At 39.5% G+C, this 24464-nt stretch overlaps 1 protein-coding gene across 7 annotated transcripts in view; it reads right to left on the reverse strand.

Moving 5' to 3' along the window:
• The window catches only part of SORCS1 (sortilin related VPS10 domain containing receptor 1), a 562818-nt gene that overhangs the window by 68251 nt on the left and 470103 nt on the right, over positions 1–24464 (reverse strand). For all 7 annotated transcript variants that reach the window (XM_082611124.1, XM_082611122.1, XM_082611123.1 and 4 more), the window contains exon 18: positions 12056–12227. In XM_082611124.1, the coding sequence (XP_082467250.1) occupies positions 12056–12227 (172 nt within the window). The remainder of the gene's footprint in view (positions 1–12055; positions 12228–24464) is intronic.

Consider the following 24464-nt stretch of genomic DNA (forward strand, 5'->3'; position numbering starts at 1 on the left):
TTCCTAGGAAATTCCTTCAGCATATTTTGTAAAGTTGGTTTGGTGGTGCTGAATTCTATTAGCTTTTCCTTGTCTGTAAAGGTTTTAGTTACTCCATCGAATCTGAACGAGATCCTTGCTGGGTAGAGTAATCTTGTTTGTAGGTTTTTCCCTTTCATCACTTTCAATATATCCTGCCACTCCGTTCTGGCTTGCAGAGTGTCTGCTGAAAGATCAGCTGTTAACTTTATGGGGATTCCCTTGTATGTTATTTGTTGTTTTTCCCTTGCTGTTTTTAATATTTTTTCTTTGTATTTAATTTTTTCTAGTTTGATCAATATATGTCTTGGTGTTTCTCCTTGGATTTATTCTGTATGGGACTCTCTGTGCTTCCTGGACTTGATTGACTATTTCCTGTCCCATACTAGGGAAGTTTGCAACTGTAATGCCTTCAACTATTTTCTCATTCCCTTTCTTTTTCTCTTCTTCTTCCAGGACCCCTATAATTCGAATGTTGGTGCGTTTAATGTTGTCCCAGAGGACTCTGAGACTGTCCTCTGTTCTTTTCATTCTTTTCCCTTTATTCTGCTCTGTGGTAGTTATTTGTACAATTTTATCTTCCAGGTCACTTATCCATTCTTCTGATTCAGTTATTCTGCTATTGATTCCTTCTAGACAATTTTTAATTTCATTTATTGTGTTGTTCATCACTGTTTGTTTGCTCCTTAGTTCTTCTAGGTCTTTTTTAAACGTTTCTTGTATTTTCTCCATTCCATTTCCAAGCCTTTGGATCATCTTTACTATCATTACTCTGAATTCGTTTTCAGGTAGACTGCCTACTTCCTCTTCATTTGTTTGGTCTGGTGGGTTTTTACCTTGCTCCTTCATCTGCTGTGTGTTTCTCTGTCTTCTCATTTTGCTTAACTTACTGTGTTTGGGGTCTCCTTTTCTCAGGCTGCAGGTTTGTAGTTCCTGTTGTTTTTGGTGTCTGTCCCCAGTGGCTAAGGTTGGTTCAGTGGGTTGTGTAGGCTTTCTGGTGGAGGGGACTAGTGCCTGTGTTGTGGTGGATGAGGCTGGATCTTGTCTTTCTGGTGGGCAGGACCGCATCTGCTGGTGTGTTTTGGGTTGTCTGTGAACTTAGTATGGTTTTAGACAGCCTCTCTGCTAATGGATGGGGTTGTGTTCCTGTCTTGCTAGTTGTTTGGCATAGGGTGTCCAGCACTGTGTCTTGCTGGTCATTAAGTGGAACTGGGTCTTAGTGTTGAGATAGAGGTCTCTGGGAGAGCTTTCACTGTTTGATATTATGTGGAGCCAGGAGGTCTCTGGTGGACTAATGTCCTGACCTTGGCTCTCCCACCTCAGAGGCACAGACCTGACACCTGGTGTCAGCACCAAGACCCTGTCAGTCACACGGCCAGGCATATGGGGAGTTTCTTGCCTTTTGGGAAGTCTGAGGTCTTCTGCCAGCTTTCAGTATGTGTTCTGTAGGAGTTGTTCCACATGTAGATGTATTTCTGATGTATTTGTGGGGAGGAAGGTGATCTCCATGTCTTATTCCTCCACCATCTTGAAGGTCTCTCCCTCATTGAATCTTCATCCCTAAAAGACTCAGACCTAAAAGACTGTTAAAATTTGCCTAGAGTCACAAGATTAGTTTGAACCAAGCTCTTCTTAACTCCACGTTCCACTACTACTTCTTGTTCAGAAGGCACTCAAAGTATTCCATGTGCTCATTCCCAGGTGGATGCTGAAGAATGGATTGACTGATATGTAAAACCAGAGAGCATTTGGTAAGCCTCAGTAGCTAAACCCATTAGAGGAACTCCAGCACAGATCAAATTCTTCATTAAATAGTGATGTGAGAGGAGCCCGGTGTAATACTCCACACTCTAGAAAACACCATGGAAGCTACAAAGCGCGTTTGTGAAGACCTCTGATGATGTGAGTGTTTGACAAAGAGTGAGATGGCTGTAAACAGGAATCTACTGCTGACACTGTTGGAACTGCCATTTTATAGTGGTCAACCGAGTCCTTGTAGCACAGGACAACACCAGTCTATGATAAAAGGCAGTTGCACATGCCCCATGTTCTGCTCCTAGCTCTTGATCCTCTCTGGCATCCCTTCCGAGAGGTACTATTATTGCTGAATGCTGAGGCTGCCACACCAGATCAGCTGGGAGAGAGTGTTTCCTGGCTGTCTGGTTTGAAGCATTCCCTATGTGCTTCTATTCAGTTTCAAAACTGAGCTCTGGACATAATCCCAAGATATCTAGATATTGGCACAATTGCAAAATATAGACTCAACCTCCTCCCCTTGCCTATTCGGAGATGCTTTTCAATAGCACATGCATCTCTCCAGATATGCAGACCTCGGGCTTCTCTGGGAGCAAAGGCAACAGTAAACTTGGATGCTTTGACCTGAAGGGAGAACATTCACAACAGTAAGGAGGGTAGTCCATGGGGTTTTATGATTTCACCAGAAAACTCAGGTCTGACAAGGCCAGTGATGCCAGGGAGACCAGGCTATGGACCCACCAAATAATTTTATTGGATGCGTATTTTGCCTTCACTCTGATGAAACACAGATGGCTTGACCCCTCTTTGAGGACTATGATCCTTGGAACTTGCCTAACTAAATATCCAAATATTTCTGGATCTAATGCTCAGACCAAGAATTTCCTATTAGAACATCACAAAATGGTTTAATCCTTCACTTACAAATAAGCTGTAGCACCATGTGTTGAAATGAACAGCAAATTTCCAAATTTCATTTTTATGTCTTCTGTACTTGTCTGGCTTAGAATGGAACAGAACACCATAAGTCAGGAGGAACACTTGGCTTGTGTAAGTAGACAAATGACCATAAGCAAAGGCCTCCTTACTCCATCTAGACATTGTGGTACAGAGAGGTCAGAACCTTGATCCACTGTGCTTTCAAAACCCTTTTTAGGTGGTAAAAGGCATTGCTATACTGTTACCACTTCATGGTGGCTTCAGGAATCACCCCAGTAGCCTTTGGCAGGAAAACTATGGGGCTGCCCAATGACGTAAATTGTATAAATGTTTTTGAATGACTTAAAAAAAATCCCTCTAAAAGTAAACATTCAGGTATGTCATAAGAACAAGTTACATTTTGAAAGAAAGAGTAGTAGGGAGATTCCTTTAGGAATAAACCTACAATGAGTTTCTCCTACTAGTAAAATATGTAATAGAAATATGTTGACCTTATTAGAAGAAAGAAGAACAAAGAAAGAAAAGCCATGATGAATTCTTCGAGAAAACTGTAGAACATGCATAAAATTTGGAAGAAGAAAATTCAAATTGCTCATAATCGTACCACCCAGAGATCACATTGCTACACTGGTGAATACCATATTAACCAATGATAATGTGCATGCACGTGCACACGTGTGCACACACATACACACACAATAACAACAGTAATACTGAAATTATTACACTGTTTTATGCTCTGCTGTCAACATTTTAAATAGCTTTCAGAATTTTTATACCTAGCATCACTTGGTGGACTTAATTGAGTCATGAGATCCTGTCTATGAAATGGACATTTGATTTCTTGCCCTGGATGTCACTTCATCACTTTTCCAAGTTATTAAGTTGTTATGAGGTGTAAGTGACTTTACAGAGATCTATAGAAATCCATATCTCTATATGTGGAAGAGGTGCCCTAAAGAAGGCAGGTGGTGACCTGAGAGTTAGAAGACCTTGTTGAATGTCCCTTGAAATGCATTTTACAATTGGACCTCAATTTCTTTAGCTATAAAGATGGGCAGATGGTGATGATCCTAGTTGTCATTTCTAGGCCAGGTAAACTGTCGTTCTCATAATTCTATTATTCTTGTAATTGGCATTATTGGACATCCACACATATTCCAACATTCCTCCAGGCTGCTGAAATAATCTCCACTCTTTGGCAAAGATGCAGAACTTATCCAAGTGCTGTTGTCACGTGATGGAGACTTCCCATTGCACGTGAAGGGTGGGTTACACAGTGGAATGAGCTGGTAAGACAGAGAGCCATGGAATAATGAATGGCAAAATGCAAAGCCAGAAACCTGAGGAAGTTACACACTTGGGCAAGAACTGTGTGGTTTGGTGAAGCCCTGATTCAAGGGGTGGTGGACACCAGTGTTGGAAGGCCTGAAGCAGACAGGGTGAAAGATTGAAAATCCAAACTGAAGACTATTTCATGACTCCTGCCCTTGGGATATTCACTGTCCTGGATCTCTCAGTAATGAGCCAAGTATCTCTCTTTGCTTGTCAAGGCAGACTGGAGTTCTTTGCAAACATCTATTCTCTGAAACCCTAAAGAATAGAAATACACCAATGCATGTGGACCAGTATTGAGGAGAGAGAAAAGTGGAGCCTTAGAGAGAGCTGCTAACCTGAATACAACCTGAACTTCAGGCATCAGCCTTCTTAAAGACAACCTATACTGCCTGCCTCATTTCCTTCTTTCCTTTTTAATCCGGAGCAACAAGGGGGAAGAAATGAAGGGCTCAATTACCTTGCTAGATTCAAAGAGAATAAAGCCGAACAGAGTAAGGAATTATATATGCATGAGAAAGGCTCTTAAATCTCCATGGCTCACTGAAATCAGCTCCCATTCCTTTGTGTGGAAGAAGAAAACAGCTGAACCTTCTGAGTTGGATCTGGGCTGGAAAGTGACACCTGCCTGGACTTAACACTTCCTGCTAACTCTTTATGCCAACTGTTTCTGCAGATGAAAAAGTAGATCAGATTCCTGTATCAATTCAACAGATAAGTGTCTCGCAGACACAAAAAAATTATCAAAAGTCAACTTCTCTATCATCTGATGGCTGGCAGCATCTGCAGTATTTATGAAGTGCTATTACACTGTGGTTACTTTTATGTGGTCATAAGTCTTTCAATGTATGTGAAATTACAGCTCATTGAAATCCATTTAATGAGGAGACAGCCTTCACGTTTCAGAGTTAAATCTCACAGAAGAAGTTATAATCATGAATTTTCCTTATTAAGTTCCAGTCTTTGTATGTAAATGGAAGTATTAAAACAATGACATACAGATCAAAGTTTTTAATTGTAGTCCCTTGCCTCAGATTTAATTTAAAAGTCTTAAATTATGCAGCAAATTGCATCTCTTTATTATTACAGCTATTTAAAACAGATTTAATTATTTCCCATAACATGCAGACACTACTTCTGCGTAGCAGTCCTCTCAAATGAATGCCTTCTAAATCAGTTTTGTTGAGTTCTTAAGACTGATTAGGCCCTTTGCCATCCATCCTGTGCCTTCAGGTTCTCGCATTGGATTTCTCTAGAAAGCCGAGTTATCACATTGAAAGTCTACAGCCTCACTAGGTGCTCATTAGTGGCCCAGAGGACATCCATCTTAAGCAAGTCTTCAGACAGAGATGCTACCTCTCATTGCTGGGGTCTCACTGCAAAACACCATCGATCGGCTTCCTAAAATTCAGGTGTCATAAAATGTAAAATGTTTGGCTTCTTAAACACAACTTCATGGATTCCTCCTCTCCCTTCTTGGTTGGTTCCTGGATCAATGTTCTTTGTCCTTAAGAAAACAGTGATGCATAAATGCATAGTGTGAGTGTGAGTGTGAGTGTGTGAGTGCATGTGTGTGTGTTCTTGGATCTGCCATAATGAGTGAGTCTGGGTTGGAAGCAAGACTGGCTCCTTTGCCTTGTTGCTTCTAATGAAGATTCTTTTATTATTGTAAATTTGGAGAGAATCCTCAAAGCAGCAGGGATGGGGTTCCTGACACGGGAGCTTTTCATCAACTTCAACAGAATTATGCGTTTCTCTGAGTAACCAAGCTGTAGGATTTTTTTTTTTAAATGATTTTTTTTTTATTTTTTGCTTTATAACAAATTTAATCAGTTATACATATACATATGTTTCCATATCCCCTCCCTTTTGCGTCTCCCTCCCACCCTCCCTATCCCACCCCTCCAGGCGGTCACAAAGCACCGAGCTGATCTCCCTGTGCTATGCGGCTGCTTCCCACTAGCTATCTACCTTACATTTGGTAGTGTATATATGTCCATGCCGCTCTTTCACTTTGTCACACAAGCTGTAGGATTTTGAAGGACTTGTGTTATGATGTCATTGTGTCACCTAGATGTGGGGGTGGGCTCACATGCTATTTACAAAAAGGGATTCCATTTCCTGCATTTGTCAAATCTGCAAAATTTTGGCTCACGCACATCCTATCGTACATGGAGTTACACGTTGGCATCAGTGTACTTAGCCTTTGATTATCTTCAGTCAATAAGAAGTTCTCTTCTTTGCTCTGGTTTTAGCAAGGTTTTCATTGATATTCTTATGTTAGAATTAGGACATGCACTAGAACAGAATAAAGGAAGGGATTTGGATTTCAGATGAAGACTTTAACATGTTTGGGATGTTATTCAAATTTTAAGAGCCTTTTTCCTTTTAAGTTTAGACTTTATCTCTACACTCCTTGGGGAAGCCTATCCAAATCCACACACATTTATTGAGTCCCTATCAATATTGTAGGCATGGTAAGCAGAGATGCTAGAGCTGCAACCAGGCAGGATATGATTCCTATCTTAATAATATTGATCATTTATTGGGAGATGCCAAAAAGAGATGACTGCTATTATAGATTAGTAATATAGATATAGATATCTATAATAATCTAACATAGATCATTATTATAATTTAATTAAGTAAATTAATTTTCTTTTTGTTTTGAATGAATACAAAATATTTGGTATTTTCCATTTTGTGTGTTTAGATTTTTACTTAAAACTTGATACAGCAGAGGTCCTAGTTAACCCAAAACATGTAGTTCACAAGCTGAAATATGTCTACTCATAAATGAAAAGTACATGACATAAAATTGGAACTCAGTAAAATATTTGTTGAAGAACATATAAACACATATCTAACTAGTTGGTGGAACGGTTCAGTCCTCAGGTCTCTAATGCTTTAGTTGATACGCATAGGAGATGGAGCCTACACGGAAGGGTTTGTATGTAAGTAACTGGGGACAAAGAAAGGTGGGAGGGTTGCATCAGTCCCCAGTCCAACCTAGCCTTGCAGGCAGAAGACAAGTCTAGAGGAGAAACTTGAACCAGGAATAAACCATGAGACACAGGAGCATGATCTTTGGTGCCCAAATGATAAAATATTACACTGGCTTGGAGAGTCTTCTGCCCACATCTCATTAATCACACTACGGTGTCATATCAAAATGTAGCAGGGACCTCTTGGTTCCTTTGGCACCTGGAGGACTTGCTGCTTTAGGGGCATCAGAAGCATGGCATTAATATCCCTATTGTTATAAAGAATTGGCACTAGGTATGGGGGTAAATCAGACACTCTATTCATAAAGTAAATTTAGGAGCAACAAATTCAAATGAGAAGTGAACTCAGAAATTTTGAGGAGGACGTAGAGAACCCACGTATCACCAGTGGCACATGTCAGGAGTTTTTGTTTGTGTGGGGTTTAAATTTAATTTAGCAATATTAGAACCTAATTCATACCTAAGACTCAGGAGAAGTTTGGTATACATGGATGTTAAAGTCCTTGAGTACTGCATTCATATCCTACATTTTCCAACATTCTTTAGAGTGGATCAAACAGCACTAGATACATTGTAGCCATTCAATAAATTGCAAAGAGGAGGATTTGGCCGCTCTCTTTGCTGAAACAGTTTTCAACAAGCTGATCTCAAACCAAGAATATTCTCAGAAAATCCAGGAGGAAACTCTTGATTTACATGTTGACGAGTGTCTAAGAATACAGCAGCAGCCACAGCGCCGACTGGTTTGGGCGTAGGTAATTTTGCCTGTTCTTTCTACCCCTTGATCTTTGTTACTCCTGCCAAGCGTCTCTAGAGAGCCTTAGGAAATACATGAAGTTCTTTGCCAGAAAATGGTTGTCTCCGCCACAGAGAAGCAGTAGAAAGGCAGGAGAACACAGATCCTGGATTTGACTCCTGGCTCCATTACTTAGTAGCTGTGTGATCTTAGGTGAGTTACTCTGCCTTTCTGTGCTTCGGCTGTGCCATCTATAAAGTGATAATGATAATATCAGTACTTACTCGCATAGGGCTGCAGTGGGATCTAAATGAGACAATGCATGAAACACTCACAAACTGGACCATAGTTAGTGCTCAATCAGCGTAGGACATCTGAATCATTATCGTGTCAAGTTTCAGTGCTCCTCAGCTTCTCTGAGACACTCTGTTGTCCCGTATTCTGCATTGTTTATCACACACCTCAGCCATGCCTACGTATATAATCCAGAGATTAATAGAGAAACTGAGGTGGTTTCTGTAAGGTGAGCTTGTGACTCAGTAGCACAGGATCTCACAATCAAATGTGAGGTCTCCAGGGCCTCTTGACATGGGGACAGTCCTTAGGGCTTGGGCTTTGTACTAGGAGGCAAGAGCATCAAGGGGCCAATTCTGACAGGTGCAGGCAGCAGACTCATCCCTGCTGCTGTAGCTTTGCCCATTCAAGTGGAATGAGCTCACTCATTTTTTCCCCCCTTTTTGTGCCCAGAAGGCATGAATTTACACATCTTAGAACCAGATTCCCCAATCTGTTCCCACATCACCCAGCCAAGTTTGAGATGCCTGATAATCTTGGTTACATGGAAAGCAACACTGAACAGATGAGAGCCTGGCCTCTGTCCCTGGAGGGTGTACAGAGGTTGGAGCTGACCAGGCCTGATTTCTTGTTTCAGATCTTGCTCTACTGTATTCTTCAAAATGAAATAAAAATCTATATTCTGAATCCTGCTCCAGCATTGACATCTGCTGCTTCAAAAGATGATGTCCTTCTGAGTATCATAATGAGGTTCCTTATGTCTCTGGGAAAGGGACCTTCACCTTCATCATAGGATATAGGATTGGCCTGGAAAATGAATCCCTCCCTAACAGTTTTCTTTTTCTTTATTGTTTAATGACCTAAATACTAAGTGTTTTATTTGAATTTCTAAAGTGATTTTTAAGTAAGCTTTTTGTTGAATATAGTACATATAAAAATATGCATATCATTAAATACACAACTTGAATTTTACAAAGTGAATGCATTCATTAATCACCAAGAAATTTAAAATCACTAATACCACCAAAATCCTCCCTTCTACTCCCCCTTCAAAGGTAATAATTATTCTCATTTCTATCACCATAAATCAGTTTTGCCTGTTTTTTGCAGATTAATTAAGTAGGCTCACATAATATGCATTTTTTTCAGTCTGATTTCTTTAGCTCAATATTAGCTATGAGATTCATTCACATTTCTGTATGTAGCAATAGTTTGCTGTTTTTCATTGTTGTTTGGTGTTCCATTTTATATGTGTACTGGCATTTATTTCTTCATGCTGATGTTGATCAATATCAGTAATTATAGCTTTATTTTCTATAACTTCCATTTGCTTACTGCCTCCTATTGATGACTGCTGTGGGGTTAAATTTTATATCTTATCCCATATTCATAAACATATTAATCATATCTCAGGCAACTATTCTTTCCTCTGTTGCTTTTTTCCTGTTCTTGGTCCTGTTTCTTTTTTCTTTTTTTTTTTTTTTTTGCGGTACACGGGCCTCTCACTGTTGTGGCCTCTCCCATTGCGGAGCACAGGCTCCGGACGCGCAGGCTCAGCGGCCATGGCTCACGGGCCTAGCTGCTCCGCGGCATGTGGGATCTTCCCAGACCGGGACATGAACCTGCGTCCCCTGCATCGACAGGCGGACTCTCAACCACGGCACCACCAGGGAAGCCCCCTGTTTCTTGATATATCTGTAATTATTTAAACACCCCAAATTTTACACACAAAAAACAAGGAAGGCCTCTGATGTATGTTATTTTCCTAAAGAGGATTTGTTATAGCTTCTGACAGACATTTAAAATGGGGGGAAAATCACTCTAACCCTTCAAAGACTGAAATAATGTCAGTTGTGATTTCAGGGTGTAGAGATTCTGGTCTAATTCTATTTCGTCCTTACTCCTAGCATAGAGCTTTCCAGGAGTCTCCAGAACCTAGTCTTCTATCGTTCACCAGGGCTTTCCTCTTGATAGTCCCTAACCTCAAATTTTTTATCTCCCCCAAATGTAATACTTCTAAAACCTATGTTTGACTTCACATCCTCTTAACTGACTACTTTCTATTTTGTCTGTATCCCTCAGATATTGTCAGATAACTCAAGGGAACAAAAGACACAGAATATTGTATGACTTCTCTATGCTTCCCTTCTCTCTGTGTTTTGACATCATCAGTCCCAGCTGACTTGGTAATGCTGAAGTCCAACCTCTATCTTCCCAGGCTTGTAAGTCCACCAACAGATGTTTAGCCAACACTTTCCATCTCACCTTCTACTGGGGATCTGAAAGTCTGACCTCTTATACAGTATGATGTATGAATTGGCAAGGTTCTTGAGGGGAAATACAGCATAAAATGTTAGACTCATCACAATGAATTTCCCATCTCTCAAGAAAAGAATTGTAGCTTCTCAAATCCTCTTTCTCCTTCTGTGTGTTATGTCTGCCTCTCTCTTTCCCACTCTCTCTCTCACTCTTGCTCTAAATAATACATATATATCTGGTTTGCAGCAAGCTAGTCTGTCACAACCTCAGGCAGAAGTCCCTATAGATTTATTTCTGTGAAATGCAAGCAACTCCAATTGGTCTAAATTGGCCCAGCTCTTTCTAGTTCCAACTGAAGAACTTTGGGGAACATTAGTATTTAGAAAACTGAGTATGGTTAAAAGGCACTTATTAGGAGATAGTAGAAAAGAGTATTAGGTTAGAGTAGTGGTTTTCTAAGTGGTCCTTGAACTAAAAGCAACAGCATCATCAGAGCCAGGGTTGCAAACTCATTTAGTTCATAGTTCTTTCTACAGGAATTAAAATACTAAGTATTTTGAGTAAACCTGACAATGTAATCCTAACTGCTTCATCTTTTCCCCTTCAAGTCACACTCTAGAACCTCTCAGACTGGTCTATCCCTCTTGATGTTGCCCTTGTTTCCTTCCCTTTTTTTTTTTTTTTCTTGAAGTATGATGCATAACCTACCACCTTGTTAGAAATGCATACTCCTGGGTCCTACCTCAAACTACTGCATCAGAATCTTTGGCGATGGAGCCCAGGAAACTGTTTTAACATGCCCACCAGGTAATTCCTATGCATATTAAAGCAGAGAGCCACTGGGCTATCAGAAGAGGATGGGGTAAGTCAATATTGTATATCTTCATCCTGGTGTCATTATGAACTTTTAAAATCTCATTGTATTCACAAGGCCTAGAACAGTGTTGGCCATATTTTAGGTACTCAGAAAACATGGTTGAAGGTAGCATACCTGAGTTAATAATTGAGATAATTTTATGAAAGTGTTTATCCTTTAGAGATCATCTTCCTCATTTAAAAGATGACAAACACACCAGTGTACATTCTAAAATACATAAATGTCATCTTATCCTACCATCTAAATACTCATAAATTTCAGACAATCATAATTTGGCAAATAATAATTGATGCTTATAATAATATCCCTGAGGTGTTATTAAAAAATAAACCTATTAATTGTCAAAGAAATTATACTCAATTATGTTTAGATTGGCCTTGATGCTATATTTATGACCAGCATGTTGCCTTTAGAAAGAAAAGCCAAGACTTCAGGTTAAGAGAAGAAGACAGCATTAGCAGCTTTTAGGTTAGTTCAGTATGTATGTGTGTTAAGTCATTCTAGGAATACCATTGATGTATTCTGAGAAAACATTTTGCTAAAAGTGCCAACAAGGCAAGGTTAAATCCAAAGAAAATCCCTAGCAAGTGAGAGATTTAGTAAGAGAGAACAACTTACAATGAAATAAAAAAAATTGAAAAAATGTGTCAGAGAAAGTGAAATGATAACAACAACATAAACCAAGGAACTAAAAGTAGAATAAAAATTTTAAACAAAATTAAAAAAAATATATATATATATGTAAACCAAGACAAAAAGACATGTAAAGGGAGCCATGACTCCTTAGGAAAAATCACTGGCTCTAGAAGGTAGAGGGGAGACGGGCCTCGGTCCTACCTCTTCCAGCTGCACCACGAGAGTAACATTGTGCCCTTGTTCCGCTGTCAGCTTTCCATCAGCGGTGACGATCCGGAGACCCCGCGGGGCCTTCCCTGGGCACTTCTGTGGTTTGGCCGTGTACTGTTCTCTCACCCCATCAGTGCAGTTATTGGAAACCACCTTTCTATACCTAAATGGAAAAAAAGAAGGTCAAATTGTAATCCAGCTCATGATAATTTGGATCACTCCCAACATTTTTTATAAATTTTTATTTATTTATTTATTTTTGGCTGTGTTGGGTCTTCGTTTCTGTGCGAGGGCTTTCTCTAGTTGCGGCAAGCGGGGGCCACTCTTCATTGTGGTGCACGGGCCTCTCACTGTCGTGGCCTCTCTTGTTGCGGAGCACAGGCTCCAGACGCGCAGGCTCAGCACTTGTGGCTCATGGGCCCAGGTGCTCCGCGGCATGTGGGATCTTCCCAGACCAGGGCTCGAACCCGTGTCCTCTGCATTGGCAGGCAGATTCTCAACCATTGCACCATCAGGGAAGCCCCATTCCCAACTTTTGAAGCTGAACCTTCTGCTTAGCCTTGAGGGCTATCAGTAACTACCTTTCTGGTTGCTCTGAAGATTACAGTTTATTCATAGAAAGTACCCAACAGAGAGCCAAATCATCATACGAACACACTATATCTATTATTAACATTTTAATTTACTGCTTTTATTTTTTAGTTAATTGATGAATCAAATTAATTCACTTTGGAGCTGTGGGAAATGCATAGCAGCAGTAGAAGACAAGGTCCTTCCTTGCCCTCAATAAATTTATAATCTAGCTGAAAAGATACACATGGATAATCTAGGAGATACTTCAAAGGCTATATAATTAAGGGTTAGAATGAGTAATAGATATTGCAAAGGAATGTGTAGTTCGGAGAAAGAATAGATTCTTATGCATTATATGCCTCAACATTAGATACCATACAAGATGCTGTACTAATGGTACAGTGCAGAAAGTTGGCTAAATTTGATGGTTTTTAGTCAATATTTCATAAGGAGTTATACTGCCTAAACAGTTGAAACCTCACATTAAGGAGACTTCAGTCTACAGATAAGTAAATCCTTCCAACTGTTTTGTTTTTTTCTTCTTGTTTTAGCTTTAATAGGAAAAAAAAAGAAAAAGAATTATCCTACAAATTTATCCTATACAATTGATCAGATTCATAGTAAATTAGAATCTGTGGGTTTTAAATAACTAACCTTTAAGACTTCTGAGGTTCAGTGTTATCTATTCATCATCTTTTTTGTGTGGAGTCCACAGTAACAGCTTTATGTATGCATATATTTGATTTCTCAAGTCTACCTGCTTGAAGTTATTGGTAGAGCTCAAAATGGAAGCAATCACAGTCCAAGGTCTTTCCATTCTTCTAGACCAGGAGTTGACAAAACTTTTTACATAAAGTGCCAGGGAGTACATGTTTTAGCTTTGTAGGTTTTATAGTTTTTATCACAAGAACTTAGCTCTTTGGTTGTAACACAAAAGTGGACATGGACAATGCACGAAAGAATGATTGCATCTGGATTCTAATAAAACTTTATTAACAAAATCTGGTAGTGTGCAGGCCTGCAGACTATTATTTTCCAACCCCTTCAAATCTAGCCAAAGTCCTTTCTCTGTCCCTAAATCTCAAGAATGACTACCTAAAAGCAAGGTTGAGAAAATGAAATTAAATACTGTCTGGGAAAGTGCTTTGAACACTATGGATCACTGCAAGGCCAGTTATTAATTTAAGCTCACCTCACAGGGTAGTTGTAAGGATGAAATGGATTAATGTACACAGAACACTTAAAACGCCCCTGACAATTAGCAAGTGCTTATGAAATGCTGTCAGTTATTTTTATTTAACATTATTATTTATCCTACCTGTTCACAACCTTCATGGGTTCCACTTTCTTTAGGACAAGTCACAAATCCTCTGATCTTGCGAAAGAAGCCTTTGTTTTACTTTTCTGGACTCTTTCTTCCCAACTAGCTCATTCTGCCAAACTTCTCTTTTCCATCCTCTTGAAAGTACTTCCTTTCTTTTGTTCTTTCTGCTTCCATGTCCTCCTGTATGCTTTATCAGCTGCCTAAAACTTACCCACACATTATTTTATTTTTTGAATTTTATTTTATTTATTTTTTTATACAGCAGGTTCTTATTAGTTATCCATTTTACATACATTAGTGTATATATGTCAATCCCAATCTCCCAATTCATCACACCACTACTCACCCCCCCCTGCTGCTTTCCCCCTTGGTGTCCATACGTTTCCTCTCTATGTCTGTGTCTCAATTTCTGCCCTGAAAACCGGTTCATCTGTACCATTTTTCTAGGTTCCATATATATGCATTAATGTACGATATTTGTTTTTCTCTTTCTGACTTACTTCACTCTGTATGACAGTCTCTAGATTCATCCACATCTCTACAAATGACCCAATTTAGTTCCTTTTTATGGCTGAGTAATATTCCACTGTATATATGTACCACATCTTCTTTATCCATTCATCTTTCAATGGGCATTTAGGTTGCTTCCATGACCTGGCTATTGTAAATAGTGCTGCAATGAATATTGGGGTGCATGTCTCTCTTTGAATTATGGTTTTCTCTGGGTATATGCCCAGTAGTGGGATTGCTGGGTCATATGGTAATTCTATTTTTAGTTTTTTAAGGAACCTCCATACTGTTCTCCACAGTGGCTGTATCAATTTACATTCCCACCAACAGTGCAAGAGGTTTCCCTTTTCTCCACACGCTCTCCAGCATTTGTTGTTTGTACATTTTCTGATGATGCCCATTCTAACTGGTGTGAGGTGATACCTCATTGTAGTTTTGATTTGCATTTCTCTAATGATTAGTGATGTTGAGCAGCTATTCATGTTCTTCCTGGCCATCTGTATGTCTTCTTTGGAGAAATGTCTATTTAGGTCTTCTGCTCAATTTTGGATTGGGTTGTTTGTTTTTTTTAATATTGAGCACAATGAGCTGTTTATATATTTGGGAGATTAATCCTTTGTCTGTTGATTCATTTGCAAATATTTTCTCCCATTCTGAGGGTTGTCTTTTCATCTTGTTTGCAGTTTCCTTTGCTTTGCAAGAGCTTTTAAGTTTCATTAGATCCCATTTGTTTATTTTTGTTTTTACTTCCATTACTCTAGGAGGTGGACCAAAAAAGATCTTGCTGTGATTTATGTCAAAGAGTGTTTTTCCTATGTTTTCCTCTAAGAGTTTTATAGTGCCCGGTCTTACATTTAGGTTTCTAATCCATTTTGAGTATATTTTTGTGTATGGTGTTAGGGAGTGTTTAATTTCATTCTTTTACATGTAGCTATCCAGTTTTCCCAGCACCACTTATTGAAGAGACTCTCTTTTCTCCATTGTATACCCTTGCCTCCTTTGTCATACATAGATCAGTTGACCATAGGTGCGTGGGTTTACCTCTCGGCTTTCTATCATGTTCCATTGAGCTATATTTATGGTTTTTTTGCCAGTACCATACTGTCTGATTACTGTAGCTTTGTAGTATAGTCTGAAGTCAGGGAGTCTGATTCTTCCAGCTCTATTTTTTTCCCTCAAGACTGCTTTGGCTATTCGGAGTCTTCTGTGTCTCCATACAAATTTTAAGATTTTTTGTTCTAGTTCTGTAAAAAATGCCATTGGTAATTTGATAGGGATTGCAATGAATCTGTAGACTGCTTTGGGTAGTATAGTCATTTTCACAATATTGATTCTTCCAATCCGAGAACATGGTATATCTCTCCATCTGTTGGTATCATCTTTAATTTCTTTCATCAGTGTCTTATAGTTTTCTGCATACAGGTCTTTAGTCTCCCTAGGTAGGTTTATTCTTAGGTATTTTATTCTTTTGGGTGCAATGGTAAATGGGAGTGTTTCTTTAATTTCTCTTGCAGGTTTTTCATCATTAGTGTATAGAAATGCAAGAGACTTCTGTGCAATAATTTTGTATCCTGCAACTTTATCAATTTCTTTGATTATTTCTAGTAGTTTTCTAGTGGCATCTTTAGGGTTCTCTATGTATAGTATCATGTCATCTGCAAACAGTGACAGTTTTACTTCTTCTTTTCCAATTCATATTTTTTATTTCTTTTTCTTCTCTGATTACCATGGCTAGGACTTCCAGAACTATGTTGAATAATAGTGGTGAGAGTGGACATCCTTGTCTTGTTCCTGATCTTAAAGGAAATGCTTTCAGTTTTTCACCACTGAGAATGATGTTTGCTGTGGGTTTGTCATATATGGCCTTTATTATGTTGAGGTAGGTTCCCTCTATGCCCATTTTCTGGAGAGTTTGTATCATAAATGGGTGTTGAATTTTGTCAAAAGCTTTTTCTGCATCTATTGAGATGATCATATGGTTTTTATTCTTCAGTTTGTTAATATGGTATATCACATTGATTGATTTGCATATATTGAAGAATCCTTGCATCCCTGGAATAAATCTCACTTGATCATTCTCTATGATCCTTTTAATGTGTTGTTGGATTCTGTTTGCTAGCATTTTGTTGAGGATTTTTGCAACTATGTTCATCAGTGATATTGGTCTGTAGTTTTCTTTCTTTGTGACATCTTTGTCTGGCTTTGGTATCAGGGTGATGGTGGCCTCGTAAAATGAGTTTGGGAGTGTTCCTCCCTCTGCTATACTTTGGAAGATTTTGAGAAGGATAGGTGTTAACTCTTCTCTAAATGTTTGAGAGAATTCGCCTGTGAAGCCATGTGGTCCTGGGCTTTTTTTTGTTGGAAGATTTTTAATCGTAGTCTCAATTTCAGTGCTTGCGATTGGTCTGTTTATATTTTCTATTTCATCCTGGTTCAGCCTCGGAAGGTTGCACTTTTCTAAGAATTTGTCCATTTCTTCTAGGTTGCCCATTTTATTGGCATATAGTTGCTTGTAGTAATCTCTCATGATCCTTTATATTTCTGCAGTGTCAGTTGTTATTTCTCCTTTTTCATTTCTAATTCTATTGATTTGAGTCTTCTCCCTTTTTTTCTTGATGAGTCTGGCTAATGGTTTATCAATTTTGTTTATCTTCTCAACGAACTAGCTTTTAGTTTTATTGATCTTTGCTATTGTTTTCTTTGTTCCTAGTTCATTTATTTCTGCTCTGATCTTTATGATTTCTTTCCTTCTGCTAACTTTGGGTTTTGTTTTTTCTTCTTTCTCTAGTTCTTTTAGGTGTAAGGTTAGATTGTTTATTTGAGATTTTCCTTGTTTCTTGAGGTAGGCTTGTATTGCTATAAACTTCCCTCTTAGAACTCCTTTTGATGCATCCCATAGGTTTTGCATTGTGATGTTTTCATTGTCATTTGTCTCTATGGATTTTTTGATTTCCTCTCTGATTTCTTCAGTGATCTCTTGGTCATTTAGTAGTGTATTGTTTAGCCTCCATGTGTCTGTGTTTTTTACGTTTTTTTCCCTGTAATTCATTTCTAATCTCATAGTGTTGTAGTCAGAAGAGATGCCTGCTATGATTTCAATTTTCTTAAATTTACTTAGGCTTGATTTGTGACCCAAGATGTGGTCTATCCTGGAGAATGTTCCATGTGCACTTGTGAAGAAAGTGTAAGCTGCTGTTTTTTGGATGGAATGTCCTATAAATATCAATTAAACCTATCTGGTCTATTGTGTCATTTAAAGCTTGTGTTTCCTTATTAATTTTCTGTTTAGATGATCTGTCCATTGGTGTAAGTGAGGTGTTAAAGTTCCCCACTATTATTGTGTTACTGTCAATTTCCTCTTTTATAGCTGTTAGCAGTTGCCTTATGTATTGAGGTGCTCCTATGTTGGGTGCACATATATTTAGAATTTTTATATCATCTTCTTGGACTGATCCCTTGATCATTACGTAGTGTCCTTCCTTGTTTCTTGCAACATTCTTTATTTTAAAGTCTATTTTATCTGATATGAGTATAGCTCCTCCAGCTTTCTTTTGATTTCCATTTGCATGGAATATCTTTTTCCATCCCCTCACTTTCAGTCTGTATGTGTCCATAGGTCTGAAGTGGGTCTGTTGTAGACAGCATATATATGGGTTTTGTTTTTGTATCCATTCTGTGAGCCTGTGTCTTTTGGTTGGAGAATTTTATCCATTCATGTTTAAGATAATTATTGATATGTATGTCCCTATTATCATTTTCTTAATTGTTTTGGATTTGTTTTTGTAGGTCCTTTTCTTCTCTTGTGTTTCCTACTTAGAGAAGTTCCTTTAGCATTTGTTGTAGAGCTGGTTTGTTGTTGCTGAATTCTCTTAGCTTTTGCTTGTCTGTAAAGCTTTTCTCTATTGAATCTGAATGAGATCCTTGCTGGGTAGAGTAATCTTTGCTGTAGGTTCTTCCTTTTCATTACTTTAAGTAAGTCATGCCACTCCCTTCTGGCTTGTAGAGTTTCTGCTGAGAAATCAGCTGTTAACCTTATGGGAGTTCCCTTGTATGTTATTTGTCATTTTTCCCTTGCTGCTTTCAATATTTTTTCTTTGTCTTTAATTTTTTCCAGTTTGATTACTATGTGTCTTGGCATGTTTCTCCTTGGGTTTATCCTGTATGGGACTCTGTGCATTTCCTGGATTTGGGTGGCTATTTCCTATCCCATGTTAGGGAAGTTTTCGACTATAATCTCTTCAAATATTTTCTCAGGTCCTTTCTCTCCTCCTTCTGGGACCCCTATAATGTGAATGCTGTTGCCTTTAATGTTGTCCCAGTGGTCTCCTAGGCTGTCTTCATTTCTTTTCATTCTTTTTTCTTTATTCTGTTCCACAGCAGTGAATTCCACCATTCTGTCTTCCAGGTCACTTATCCATTCTTCTGCCTCTGTTATTCTGCTATTGATTCCTTCTAGTGTATTGTTCATTTCAGTTATTGTATTGTTCATCTCTGTTTGTTTGTTCTTTAATTCTTCTAGGTATTTGTTAAACATTTCTTGCATCTTCTCTGTCTTTGCCTCCATTCTTTTTCTGAGGTCCTGGATCATCTTCACTATCATTATTCTGAATTCTTTTTCTGGAAGTTCGCCTATCTCCACTTCTTTTAGTTGTTCTTCTGGGGCTTTATCCTGTTCCTTCATCTGGTACATAGCCCTCTGTCTTTTCATCTTGTCTATCTCTCTGTGAACATGGTTTTTGTTCCACAGGCTGCAGGATTGTAGTTTTTTTGCTTCTGCTGTCTGTCCTCTGGTGGATGAGGCTATCTAAGAGGCTTGAGCAAGTTTCCTGATGGGAGGGACTGGTGTTGGGTAGAGCTGGCTGTTGCTCTGGTGGGCAGAGTTCAGTAAAACTTTAATCCCCTTGTCTGCTGATGGCTGGGGCTGGGTTCCCTCCCTGTTGGTTGTTTGGCTTGAGGCCACCCAACACTGGAGCCTACCTGGGCTCTGTGGTGGGGCGAATGGCAGACTCTGGGAGGGCTCAAGCCAAGGAGTACTTCCCAGAACTTCTGCTGTCATCACAGTGAGACACAGCCACCCCCTGCCTCTGCAGGAGACCCTCCAACACTAGCAGGTAGGTCTAGTTCAGTCTCCTATGGGGTCACTGCTCCTTCCCCTGGGTCCCGATGCACATACTACTTTGTGTGTGCCCTCCAAGAGTGGAGTCTTTGTTTCCCCCAGTCCTGTCGAAGTCCTGCAATCAAATCCCGCTAGCCTTCAAAGTCTGGTTCTCTAGGAGTTCCTCCTCCCATTGCCAGACCCGCAGGTTGGGAAGCCTGACGTGGGGCTCAGAATCTTCACTCCAGTGGGTGGACTTCTGTGGTATAAGTGTTCTCCAGTTTGTGAGTCACCCACCCAGCAGTTATGGGATTTGATTTTATTGTGATTGTGCCCCTCATACCATCTCACTGTGGCTTCTCCTTTGTCTTTTGTTGTGGGGTATCTTTTTTGGTGAGTGCCAGTCTCTTCTTGTCAATGATTGGTCAGCAGTCAGTTGTGATTCTGGTGCTCTCGCAAGAGGGAGTGAGAGCATATCCTTCTACTCTGTCATCTTGAACCAATCTCCCTTATCCACACTTTAAGTGGCAGCTTACCTCCTGTTTTTTCCTGACTATGACAGTAAAATCATAAGAAGTTCATATTTAGTCATTTAGACATGACTAGTCATGTTCTAGTCATTGTACTAAGTTTTTAACATGATTTGCCTTCAGAATATCCCTAATAAGGAAGGTATTATTATTCCCAATATACAGATGAAATTAAGATTCATAGAACTTAACTAGTTTTCTCAAGATCATACAGCTAGGACCCTAGATAATTTGTCTCTAGAATACATGTACTCTTTACCACTGCACTGTACTGCCTCTTTAACTGGAGTGAGATATCTGTCCTCTAATCTCTTACAGGAATCCTTATGATTTACTTGATAGGAGTCATTTATGCCTTTTATGATTTTCTTCCTGTGTGACTGTGAACTTTAAGCTCCTTGAGAGTATCCTTGTGCCCCAGATGTGCAAGGCTGATAATCAGGAGGTTCACACTGGGATGACTGTACGAGGTTAAATGTGGAAATATCTGCCTAACAGTTGGGTCTTACCACTGCCCCAAACCCTTCAAGCATCTCACCCACCAACCCAGCTATGCTGACCCCTATCCTTGGAGTCCCTGCTTCTCTTGGCAATCCAGAAGTGAATGGGTTAATACCTAGAACACCAGGAAACCTCCTAAACCCTGCTCCTAAACTAAGATCCCTATTCATTCTGATTGGTCATTGCCATGTCTGAGCATCTCGAACATCACCCCATCTGATATTTTGAAAAGTCCATTGTAGATGCTTATGACTGTACACTGATGTGAAAGAAAATAAGGACAGATGGGAAAGAAGAAAAATACCGTGCAGACACTGGAGAATGGTGACATTCTGTTACCAGCAATGGTAGCAGAAAATGACCAGCATTGTCACACGGTAATTATGGCATCCCAGTGAGTTAAACTCACTGCATGTATCAGAAATGTGCATCAGAAACTCCCTGCATGTTTCAGAGGCAAGGCATTATGCAAATTAAAGGCGGGTTATAATTTTTAATCACTTAGCATCCAAGCACACCTGTGACTCTATCTTGGTGAGCAGTTATGGAGGCATGGGCCCACCATCACCAGTGGAATCATCAGCTAGAGAACATTCCTTTTGTTTGTCGCTGTTCTGACCAATCATCGCCACAGGCTTTCCTGAATCCTGCAGCAGCAGGAGTCCTCTTCAAACCCAAAGCACGAATCCATCCCTCTGGGATTCTGCCACAGAGAAGACTTGGTAATCTTTTAAAAATGCTCATTAAAAACCATTCTGAAACCATTTTATTTCCTGGATGAAAATGGCATCACATTAGCCCTACCAGACCAGTCCCCGAAATTTAGAAGAAAATTGTGCAGAAATACAGAGTTCATTTACTCAAGTAAGCATACACCTGCATTACAGAATGGTTCAATTTTCATCCCAGCAGCAATCCCTAGGTCTGAGTTACATAAATGAATAATACATTTAGTATGTTATTAAATGGGGCTGCTTACCTCTGTAATAACAAGGCAACTTATGATTATGTTGGACTTAAGCTCTGAATATTACTGGGATGCATTTAGTTGGTAAAACATTCTTCAATCTGCCAAGAATAAAAATGCTTTATAATGGCAACAGAGTCTTTGTACAATTACTGAAAGGAAACATTCTGCAAATATACCTTTGATATTACTGACCGTTCATCTGTAGATAGTGTCTTGTTATTTCAACAACCCCAGTTTCAGCTACTCTCTTCCTTCCTTTCTTGATACTCCTCTGTCAACTTTTCCTTTTTACCCCTACCCTCTTTGATTTTCCTTCTGGCTCCCTGCCAGTCTTAAAAAAAAAGAGGAAGGCCATAGTTTTTCTTTGTGAGAGTAAAACTGGAAAAAACATTGGAAGTCTTCATATCCTGTGATTTTGCTATTCAGCAGTTTTTTTAAATTTATGATTTTGTACAGATGTTTATGGTACAGATGTTTGATACAGATGTTTATGACTATTCAGTGTATGCTAAGTTGACAATATAGTCTAGTTTAGTCAATCACAACCCTGTATGTGATGTCAAGACTCTGCCCCCAGAAATTATGGTTTACTTGAGAATTCTGGGCATCAGTGTGTTTTTGTTTTTAAGTTCCCCTGGTGATTCTAGTGTGCAGCCAGGATTAAAGATCACTGCCCTGGTGGTTAAATAAAACTAGTGTTGTGGAACCAAATAGTCTGAATTTAAATGCAGGCTCTTACTCATTAGATAAACTTGGGCAATTTACCCAGACTCTAATGTTTGGGTTCTCTGCCTGTAAAATAGGAATAATTACAGAATCTTTCCCTAAAGTTCTTGGGAGGATTAAATGAGATAATGTATTCAAAAGGACTTAGCATAGAATCTGGCACATTGCAAGACCTTAATAAATATTAAAATATCAAAAGGTAGTAAAACGTTAGTATTTAATGTTTTAAATATTAGCTTGCTCTTATACAGCAAGTTCCCTGAAAATAGACGCCATGCTCTTACTGCCAAGATTACCTTAAGATCAAATCAGACCACATCAATTTCTTCCTTAAAATCATTCAGAACTGCTTATGGCTTATCCATAAAGGGTAAAGTTCAGGTTTAAAGGAGAGATCCATGATCTGTCCTCAATGCATTTTTTTTCAGCTTTAGCTCTTTCCACTGCCTGACATGCTTCCTGAGCTCAGGCCAGGTTGAAGTCTACATGTCTTCTTCTGCCTCTGTTGTTCATTCTGTCTGGGATGGTCTTTACTCTGTCAAGCTTCTATTCATTCATTAAAAATCAGTGTAGAGGGCTTCCCTGGTGGCGCAGTGGTTGAGAGTCTGCCTGCCGATGCAGGGGACACAGGTTCGTGTCCCGGTCCAGGAAGATCCCACATGCCACAGAGCAGCTGGGCCCGTGAGCCATGGCCGCTGAGCCTGCGTATCCAGAGCCTGTGCTCCGCAACGGGAGAGGCCACAACAGTGAGAGGCCTGCGTACCGCAAAAACAAAAAACAAAAAACAAAAAACAAAAAAAACAAAACAAAACAAAATCAGTGTAGAAATTATGTTTTCCTATGATGTCTCCTCTTTTTTCACAGTAGTTGTTACATGTAATGACCAAGAAAGGGCTATAACTCTAGGTTTTCTTATAGCCAAGGTAGGTCTTGTTGTTGCTGAGCTCTGTTGACCTTCATTTGTGCACACGAGAAAAATTTAAATAGTTTAATTTCTTGGTTTGTACTATGTGTCTTTGTTTTCAAGGGAAAACCGCCTTGTTACAATGACACTTAACTTGAAACGAGAAATGGGGCAAGCCCTGGGGACAGAGAAGGGAGCTGGTTCTGGGGACACTGTATGGCTAACACTTAAAATCTTTCTAGATCCAATGTGCTCACATTTCAACAATAATCCTATGTAGCAGCCATAACCCCAACATTCAGAAAGAATAGGGTTCCATGGCTGACTAAGCAGGTTCTCCAAGTTTCTCTCCTCAAGGCAATAGCTCTCAGGACTTTCCCCTTAAACTGAGTAAGCAGGCCTTGGGATTAGGGGACTCTCATCAGACAGAACACTAGATTGAGGGGAGAAAACTTCTCTTGCATTAAGTAGGATGGAAGCACAAGTCATTTAATTTGAACAGTAAATAGAATGTGGCTTCATTCTGAATGCCAACTTGATGAAGTGAGACATATGGCCAAGTTAAACTAAATGACAGCATCAAAAATCACGAGAATGGCTCATGGAATCCACTGCTAGAGTCAACTAGTTGTACAACAAATTTATAGAAGGAAAATTTCCCTACTTTTAAGCATCGGCAGTCCGAGGAATCCTAATACTGAATCATTTCAAATTGGTCATGAACATGTCAGAACCTGAAGGGATCTCAAAGATCATCCAACACAATCCCTCTCTTTGCACATAAGAAAAAAAAGAGATGCAGTTTAGACGGCTTGCCAAGCTCACACAAGGGGCAAGTAGTAGTTATGGGCCTTGGGACTGAGTTTGGAAGTCTCCTGCCATGATGCCATACCACGCGGATGAGGATCGTTATTGCCAATACCACTGATGTGGGCAAGGAAGGCGATGCGAGGAACCAGATCTCCACGTACACCTTCTTCATTACAACCCTAATGCCATCCCATACAAGTATGGGAAAATGCATCTAAGAAAGATATTCTGAAAAATCAACTTTGTAGCAACAGACAGCTATAGAGCGTTTGCTGTGAGACTGCATGGGTGAGTTCCAAGAAAACAGTTACTTGGGCCCTTGCAGTGCTGGGGTCTATAAACAATGCAAGTGATTTCCTTTCTGTGGACTTGAAACACATGCACCACTTTTAGGACCAGTTATTCTCTGTGATGCACATTGACAAATCTTGCTGAGTAAATCAGACTGAACATCAAG

This window comes from Mesoplodon mirus, assembly GCF_964341445.2.
Source record: "Mesoplodon mirus genome assembly, chromosome: 2".
NCBI lineage: Eukaryota > Metazoa > Chordata > Mammalia > Artiodactyla > Ziphiidae > Mesoplodon > Mesoplodon mirus.